Below are 9,473 nucleotides of genomic sequence, written 5' to 3' on the forward strand. Positions count from 1 at the left end.
TTCCCCTTTCGTTTCACACGCTTTGGAACAGGGATTTGCGAGTATTTGTCTTCAATCCTCGCCTTGAAAATCTGCACTCGAACTTTCAGTTCCTTTCTATCTGCACTGAATGCCTGAGTCCCAAACCCCTTTACGTATACATGAGCAAAGAGTTCTGAAGGATCTCGCATTGGAATTTCCTTTGCCAGGGCAATCGCATCATCAACTTCTTTGTTTTTTTTTTTTTTGCTTCCTTTTCAATATCCTTCAATTCAGCTGTTGTGGCTATGTTATTGGCTAGCACAAGTTTACAGACCCTTTCAATTGGATCACGCTCCTCTCTGAAATCTGTTAAGTCGAACGCCTTCTGCTACCTGCATATACAATTTCAGGTCTAGGAAACGCATAGCATACATACTCAAACACACCATTTATGCCATGATATCCTCGGTTCATATAATATTCAGTGCACCCTCACGGTGTTCCCACACATCGCACTCTTCAATTAAAGGTTGAGAGGCACTTCACTCTCTTAAAAGCATTAAATAATTTTGACCATTAAAGAACCAAAAAATCAGTCACGCGCATACTAGTAATAATTCAAATCAACTACCGATTGAGGAGCGCGCGGAGCTGGATCGCGGGAGCGCTGAAGATTTGTGAGCAGCTGCTGTTTCGCCGCCTTGGCCTGGGCCGCGAGGCCTGTTTTGGGGCCTGGCCTCCGCCATGGCCCATTCAGATCCATCTACTGGGGACGCAGAGAAAGCTTTCTCTGATCTGGTAAAGTCTCTGCCCCCCGCCCGTCCGAAACCAGCAACTTCAAAATTTGTCAAGAAACTTGATATTCTCCAAGAAGTTCAGCTACCTCCTTCTCTCCCTCGAATGGCAGCTTTATCTTTGGCAGAAAAAGGGCTCATAGGGCAGTTCACAGGCTTATGGCCTTCACCAAAGACAGTCCAGAGATGGGTGGAAAGGAACTGGACTGATAAAACACAAGGAAAGATTTCGATTCGATTTTGTGGTAAAGGCTATTACACCTTTCACTTTGAAACCAAAGCAGATAAGGATCTGATATTCAGGAACGGGCCCTATTTTATGGACTCTCGAGGGTTATATCTGAACAAGTGGACTCCTGACTTCGACCCTGAACTAGATATTCCTAATGCGGTTCCGGTTTGGGTCCGTCTTCCCCATCTCCCCCTGCATTGCTGGGGAGATGACTCGGTAAAAGCAATAGGGAATGCAGTAGGCAAGTACATTGACAGAAGCGAGCCTAAAGATAACATGCAAGCCTGTGCAAGGATTTGCGTAGAAGTGGACCTTGGGAAAGGCCTGCCAGAAGCCATCAAGCTGAAGGTGGATGATTGGAGCTACATACAGCAGCTGGACTACGAGCAAATACCCTTTAAATGTAAGGTATGTCACGAATACGGCCACTTTGCCAATAGATGCTCTAAAATTACTAATCTTGAATCTGAGGACCAAGGAGAACAGTGGGAAACTGTGAAAAAAAAGAAAGCAACACCTCAGTCAAAACAAGATCCACCTTCTGAACAACCGGGCTCTTCCTCCCCCCGCCCCACCTCTCCTTCTTTCAATCCTCCTGGACCTTCCCTTGAATCTTCTTTCCCCTCTTCCTCCAAACCTTTCCTTATTTTATCCTCTGATGATCCTCAGACTGATCAACCCTCTCCGGATCTGACCGAACCTCCTTTGATTTCTTCGACCCCCTCCCAGCCCCTCATTGATCCTCCCCCCCCCAGAACCACCAGAAGCTCTTCAAAAGACATTGGCGCCTCCAGCGATATCCACAAGAAACCGGGACCAGGAAGAAAGTCAGCCAAGCAGCATCGGGAAGAAAGCACGCAAAAGGATATAGCCCTAGGGATCCAAACCCCTATGGAATCCTTCATTACAGGTTCTCAAGAAAAAGAAACAGCAGGTAAAGATCATGAGAGGCGAGCACCTCCTCGCTCGAACGCCTCATGATGAAGCTTTTATCTTGGAACAGCAGGGGTATGGGGCACCCCTCCAAATCAGCTGCCCTACGAGATCTTCTTCAAACAGAAAGACCTGAAATTGTTCTGATACAGGAAACCAAGCAAATTCAGAGCGAAATGCAAATAATTATAGATGCCCAAAAAAAATTTTCAGGGGCCAGTAGCAACTCCAGAGGAGCCTCTGGAGGAATCACAACCATGTGGAATAAGCAGTACTGGGACTGCAAATCTTCTGTCCTCAATCAAAATTGGGTTAGGACCAACCTTAGTAACAAGGAAGAGAGCTGTGACTTCATCATTTATAATGTCTATATCCCCAATCATTACCGGGAAAAGGAACAGTGCTGGAAGGAACTGAAGGAAGAAATAGACAACGAGCAGAACTCAAATGTTATTCTAGCTGGAGACTTCAATTTAATCCTCCATGCGAACGAGAAAAGAGGGGGCACCTTCACCTCCGACCCCTTCAGAAGACAGATGGAATTGATAATGTCCGAACATGAACTGATGGATATCATCCCAAAAAATAGGAAATATACCTGGAACAATAGAAGGTTGGGGCCAGGCAACATTATGGAAAGATTGGATAGAATTTTGGTTAATGTCTCCCTCCTTTCTTCCTTTGCTGCAGGCCACACCACAATTCTCAATGCCACAGCCTCAGACCACTTTCCCATTCTCTTAACGCTGGACTCCCATTCTCATTTGGGACCAATTCCGTTCAGGTACAATCCTCTGTGGAGAGACAACGCTGAGGCCGAGGCCATTATAGAAGCAACCTGGAAGCACCACGTTGAAGGCTCTCCAAGCCATATTTGGGAAACAAAACTTAGAAACACAAGGAGAGCACTCAAGGATTGGGCAAAAGTCAGCTATCAAGAGCCAGAAAAAATAAGGAAAAAAATACAGCAGGACTTGGAAGAGATCCATAAACAAATAGAGGACCATGGATTCACTCACCAGCTGAAAAGTAAAGAATGGGAAGCTCAGGGACAGCTAATTCAAATCAAGAGAGCGGAAGAGATCAAGTGGAGAATCAAATCAAGAGAATTATGGCTGAAGGAAGGTGATAAAAATACGGCATACTTCCATAAGCAGGCCACTGCTAGAAAAACAAGGAACAATGTAAACACTATAATTGATAGCCAAGGCAGTCAGCATAATGACCAAGAATCCATCAAACGAGCTGCCTTCCTCCATTATAAAAGTCTCCTCACGGAAAATCAAGGAGATGCCGACTATTCGGCGCTTCTTCAGCATCTACCGGAAAAAATCTCTCCTGAGGAGAATGACAGCTTAAATAGTGAAATAACAGAGGAGGAAATCAGAAAAGCTATCTGGACTTTACAACCAGACAAGTCTCCAGGTCCAGACGGGTTCCCGATAAATTTTTACAGGGATCATTGGCATTTGATAAAAAAAGACCTTGTTAAAATGATGAATGGAATCCAAAGAAAAAAGAAAATGGGGGGCTTCACAAACTCAACGTTCCTCGCCCTCATTCCTAAAGAAAATCGCCCCACTTCCTTCTCCAGATTTCGACCTATTTCATTGTGTAACACTTCTTATAAGATCTTTGCAAAAATTATAGCAGCTAGACTTCAACCCCTTCTCCCTTCCCTTATATCCGAAAATCAAGGAGGCTTCATGTCTAACAGGCAAATTCATGACACCATCACCTTGGTCCAAGAAGCTATTCAGTCTAGCACATCAAGGCAGGAGAAAGGTTTCGTTCTTAAGCTTGACTTAGCCAATGCATTTGATCGAGTAAGACACTCCTTCTTGCTTGCTGTCATGAGGAAAATGGGATTCAATTCTGCCTTCATCAGCACCATTGCTGCTTGCATCTCTGGTCCCTGGATTTCGCCTCTCATAAATGGACGCCCTTGCGAAGCATTTCAATCCTCAAGAGGGTTAAGGCAAGGTTGCCCTCTTTCCCCTTATCTTTTCATCATGATGGCTGAATCATTTAGCAGCACCCTAGATCACAACAGAAGAGTTGGCCTCATCTCTGGTATCAAGTTTGGAAATGGAGTGAAGAATATCAATCACTCACAATTTGCTGACGACACTCTGCTCATTGGAGGGGCATCCACTACTATAGCAAGGCGCTTCAAAATCCTCCTCGACCAATTCATGGAGTGTTCAGGGGGAGAGGTCAACTTTCAAAAAAGCTGCATCTATGGATGGAATATCTCCAATCAAACAGCTCACAGCATAGCCAATATTTTTGGAGTTGCCTACAAAGCAACCTGGGACCACTTCACCTACCTTGGGATGCCGGTCACCATGGGCTCTCTAAAAGCCACTACCTGGAATGAAATAATAGACAAAGTTAAAAGGAAGGTCCAGCAATGGGGAACTCAATGGCTTAACCCAGCAGGCAGATTAATTTTGCTCAAATCAGGTATCTCCTCCTTACCTCTATATCGATTCACTCTTTACCAAGCTCCTGCCACTTTTTACCATAAGCTGGAAACTGCCCTCCGCAACTTTTTATGGCAAGGAGGGAAAAAAGAAAAAAATAGATTCAATTTGGTCAATTGGAAAAGCGTAATTCAATCTCAAGATAGAGGTGGACTGGGAATTAGAGCCCCTAAAATTCTAAACCTCGCTTTCGGGATCAAAATGGCTTGGAGATTAATCAATGAACCAAAATCCTGGTGGAAACAGGTCATTGAATGCAAATACCTCTCCGACAAAAGGCAAAGACTTCTTGAAATTGATATACCCAGTAGAGATTCTACTAAAATCTGGCACCTCTGTAAGAAAGCAATTCCCATTCTCAATCAAAACACCTCAAAGATTCCGGGGGGAGGGAACAGTATAAATTATGCCACTGATAAGATAATGGGTCTCCAACCTCTAAACACAGTCGAAGAAGCCATACCCTTCATCCTCCATCTTAATAGCAAAGGCATTCAGAGGCTCGATCAAATATCAAAATGGGATGCTGATACAGGAGCCTGGATTAGTTGGGAATTTCCAGTTATCCCCTCAAATTTAGAATTAAGCTTCCAAGCCCTTCATAAAAACCTTCAGAACAGAGCACCCATTAAAAAAGGAGCAGCAGATGGATTTCGATGGGACCCCACGGGCTCAAGCTACACCATCAAGTCCGGCTATCAATTCATCTGCAACAGCACTTATCAGACTCCTATCTGGAGTCAATGGAGAACAATATGGAAATCTGAGGCCATCCCCAAGGTTAAATTCTTCATATGGCTGCTGTTAAAAGGCAAAGTCCTCACTTCTGAAAATTTAAGAAAGAGAGGGATACATGGACCTTCAATTTGCCCCAATTGCTGCTCAGCAGAGGAAACCATCCACCATCTATTCCTTGACTGTCCCTTCGCGAAGAAATGTTGGATCAACTTGTCCAACTTGGGCAACATAACATGGCAACCTCATCAGAACATTGCAGAGGCAATTCAAGATTGGAGAAGGAACTGCCCATGGAAAGATAAAAGGAGCAAGATTGTCAAAAGAACTTGGGATATCATACCTCACAATCTACTATGGAAAATTTGGCTCACAAGAAATAAAAAAATCTTCCAAAACAAAGAGAGTAATGTACGGAAGACATGCAACAAGGCTCACCTCTTGGCGCAGGAGACAATTGCAGCAAAACACACAGGGAAAGTTAAAGCAGCAGATTATTCAGTTGAGGAGAGGTCAATTATCAGGCATATTCTAGGCCGTCCAGGACATCAACAGAGCACTCAGAGAACTGATAGACAGCATCAAGACCAGATCAGGGAGTGGGAAATCAGACTTCCAACCCAGGACTATAAGAGGTGGATCCAGAGTAGCAATTGCCCAATTTTATACTTTGATGGTGCCTCAAAGTCCAACCCAGGACCAGCAGGCGCGGGAGGAGTTATTTTAGATGAATCAGGAGAAGAAATCTGCAATTATGAATGGAGTCTGGGAAAAAAAACAAACAATAACGCAGAGGCCTTAGCTCTCTATCAAGGGTTGTTGCAATTAAAAAACCTGGGGGTTAGAAAAGCATTAGTATTTGGAGATTCCTCCATAATCATTGGCCTCATAAATCACAATCAGAGATCACCAAACAGCAGCCTTCAGCAACATATTCGACGCATCAAACTCCTCCTCAAATACTTTGAAAACATCAGATTCTACCATATCCTTCGCACGCTCAACGTGGAAGTTGATAAGCATGCGAATAACGCAGTTGGAAATCAAGAAGGAGCGTTGAGGCACAACAATAGAGTTACCTTCCAGCCTCTGCCATGACACAAGCAAATTCTGACATTGCCCAGACTCACAGGTCCATCAAGCGTGCGACGGGTATGGCTTCAACAGCATCAGGACACTTGACAGAGAGCACGAAATGCATAAGTAGTCTCATCCAAGCATCGATTCAAAGCATAATCTACTTCCCAAGGAAAGCCAATCAACTCAGTGAAGGCCGGAAGATCGAATACACTGCACCAGCAGATCGCCAACGAGATTTAGGAAAATATCTCATCACTACCGAGGATCCGGCTCCTGTAAGACACCCAGGCTATCGTTGGCTTCACTCCATAAATACGGGCAGATGCAAGCCAAGATTTGTCACCCACTGCTTTGCGAAAGAGCAGCTACTCTGGTTTGATGAAGGCGCTCTCGTTCAGAGTCGAAGAAAAAATCAGTCTCTGGTATTGCCTCTTCCTGCCTTGTTTATCTTTTCACTAATTTCCGTCGTGGTGTTTTTCAGGAGTAGTCTCTGCGGGGTGGCTAGTCTAGCTGTTCCACCCTTTCTTCACTCTCTGCCTTCTTCCCATTGCCTCTGCTGGCCGCCTTCCATCTTTCACTCTTGCCCCTTCAGCAAGTTTTCCTCTGCTTCATTCTCCCTTATCTTCAGCATTTTTCCTTTTAGCTTGCGCGCCAACACCCGGGCCCTTTTATACTTCTCCCTTGTCGCTCTGAAAGTGGGATCTGCTGTCTCCCCTGACAGTGTCTTCCAACTCCGTCTGCAAGATATCTCCAAAATCTCCATAATCTTTCCCACCTACTGGACCTTTTTCCCTTTTTGCATCCTCCTTTCCATGGCGCGCAGCGAGGACTGTCTGCACTGTGCAGACCTTCAATTTGAGCTGGAAGAAATAAGGACCCAACAGTCACTGATTGAGGAAAAACAGGGTCTGCTTGCTGCAAGGTTAGAAGAGCATGACAAGCGTCTTGATGAGCACAGTAGGAGACTTTTTGAACAGGACCGCATCAACACGGAGAAGTATAAAGCAGAAATTCAGCTTTTCATGCACAGGGTCTCCTCTCTCCGAGATCAATTCGAGCAGCTCTCAAATCGCTGTGGCCATGTTGAGGAATCGCTCGACACTCTGAAATCCTGGCTGGATAAGCTCCCCATCGCCTCTAGCTCCTCCAGCGCAAATCATGGAGCCAAAGATGAGAATCCAGAAGAATCAACAGCGAGACACATTCAACATATAATGATCGACTGAATGAAAATCAAATGTATCTTTTTGTTATCCTCTTTCATCAGAATCTATACTAGTGCCATCTCTAGCAGTAGTAGGAAAAAAAGTAGCCTAAGGATCAAGGGGGCAGCCTCATTTTGTAAACCCCTTGTCTCCTCTCAATCTGCGAACTTTATGTACAAAGAGGGATTTAGACCCTCGTTTTTTTCAGAATATAATACATAGCAACCGACTTTTTCAAAAAAAAAAATAATTCAAATCAACTACCACCTGTTATAGATCTCACCGTTCTCCTTGAGAAATGACCCCCACGCGGTGACCTCCGATGAACAGTTTTGCATCTAAATAGAATTCCTTTTTGCAGCTGCCATTTTAGTTTCTTGCACACCAAAACCTATACTTCTCTTCCTTACCGGAGACTAAATTTGTATTTAAGGCGGGCTTCCTTGCCCTCTTCAAACTGCACAATTTTCGGTGCTTGAGATGCCAACATACAGATATGCTTAGAACTGAGAGTTTGCAGCGATTTTTTTTTAATTAAATGGAAATTAAAAGGCGGCCAGACAGTGCGTAGAAACGGGTGAAAATGTGAATGAATGGCCGGATAACTCTGTACCACAAGGGATGTCCCGCTTTGCAAAAATTCCAACCCGACCTTCTCCAAGGATTGTCCACTTTCGAATTTCACGATTTGGTTCACAAGAATGGTTAATGAATCGAGCAATGCTACCTTTTCTGGTGGCATCAATTAATTCAAACTTATTAAGAGATATGATAAATGCATCTTTCAACCCTGCATCTGATAACTAAGAACTACCTGGCCTGACATTTTAATAGCCTCTGTAAATAAACGGAGGTTTAAACACACTTGGAGCACGCTCAGTTCTTGAACTCGAAACTGGGCGAGAGCTAGACCACAAATCCAACTCAACAGCTCTCATGCAACCGAAACTTTAACAACCCAGAAGTTACCGAGGACCGCGCTTCCCGTTTCAGTTGTTCGATCAATACCCAAAACTCGTCAATGTGATGTAACATTGGTACTGGTGCCCACAAAATCTCTAGGATCTGAACCATCAGAGAATCCACTGGAATACGTCAACACTCTCTCGTGCAGATAGAGGATTTGATTCACATAGTGAACTCAGTAAACTCTCGCAGCAACACGGCCTCAAGGCATTCAACGCAGCAGCACGGCCTCAAGGCATTCAACGGAGATTCAGAATGTTTTCAGAGCTGAGGCATCGCAGAAATGGCACAGAAATAATGATGGTAGACAGAGCGCAGAATCAATTATGGCAGACAGAGAGCAGATTCAGAGTCGCAGATTCAGAATCGCAGAGACATAATTAGATGAAACAGCTTGGTGCATGTAAGTAGCAGACCTGATAGACAGAGGTGGCAGCTAATGGCAGACAACGGTTATGGCAGAGAGCCCACAGAGAGCGCAAGAAAGAATATGGCGCAGAATGAGTGAGAGAGCTGAACAGTCAGAGACGTTTTATGAATCAGTGAGAGAGCATGAAACGCTTATGAACAGAGAGCGTAGGTAAAATTATGGCAGACAGACATGTCAGAAGAACTGCTTAGACAGTGCTGGACAGTGCCAGGAGCAGCTAACATTTAGCTGAAGAAATATTCGTGAGAAAATATTCCTGAGATGCAGAATTGATGGCAAAAATGACTGCACAGAAAGGCCATAAGAAAAATGGCTCACATTAATTATGCAGGGCAGGAATACGCCTGCTCTGATACCATGTTAAACACACATGGACAACAAAGACAATGTGAAAGATAAATCATTTAGCACATTTTTTTATTAACAAGAGATTTACATTTATAGTACATTATGTGACTCTTGGGTTTCAGATCCCAAGGTCTCTTGGACTGCTTAGTCTTTTCGGCTTCCACACTAATCCATTTAGGATTAGGTGTCCAACAAGCACTAGCAAAGTTTTTGTTAAATTTTGGTTTAAAAAAACCGATTTATGCAATTATTTTGACAATCTATGTAAAAAAGTAAATAACATCCAATTATTTTGACTGTAGT

The 9,473-nt window shown here is 43.9% G+C and overlaps 1 protein-coding gene across 1 annotated transcript; it reads left to right on the forward strand.

Moving 5' to 3' along the window:
• The first annotated feature begins 705 nt into the window (after positions 1-705).
• Positions 706-6,239, forward strand: LOC149257232 (uncharacterized). The gene is made up of 3 exons (XM_089461019.1): positions 706-1,335; positions 2,073-4,325; positions 4,653-6,239. Exons 1-3 carry the CDS (start codon positions 706-708, stop codon positions 6,237-6,239), a joined length of 4,470 nt encoding a protein of 1,489 aa, XP_089317145.1.
• Positions 6,240-9,473: the final 3,234 nt, after the last annotated feature.

This window comes from Pinus tabuliformis, chromosome 6 (genome assembly GCF_031772625.1).
Source record: "Pinus tabuliformis cultivar Carrire ecotype Pingquan chromosome 6, CPIR1, whole genome shotgun sequence".
Classification (NCBI taxonomy): domain Eukaryota; kingdom Viridiplantae; phylum Streptophyta; class Pinopsida; order Pinales; family Pinaceae; genus Pinus; species Pinus tabuliformis.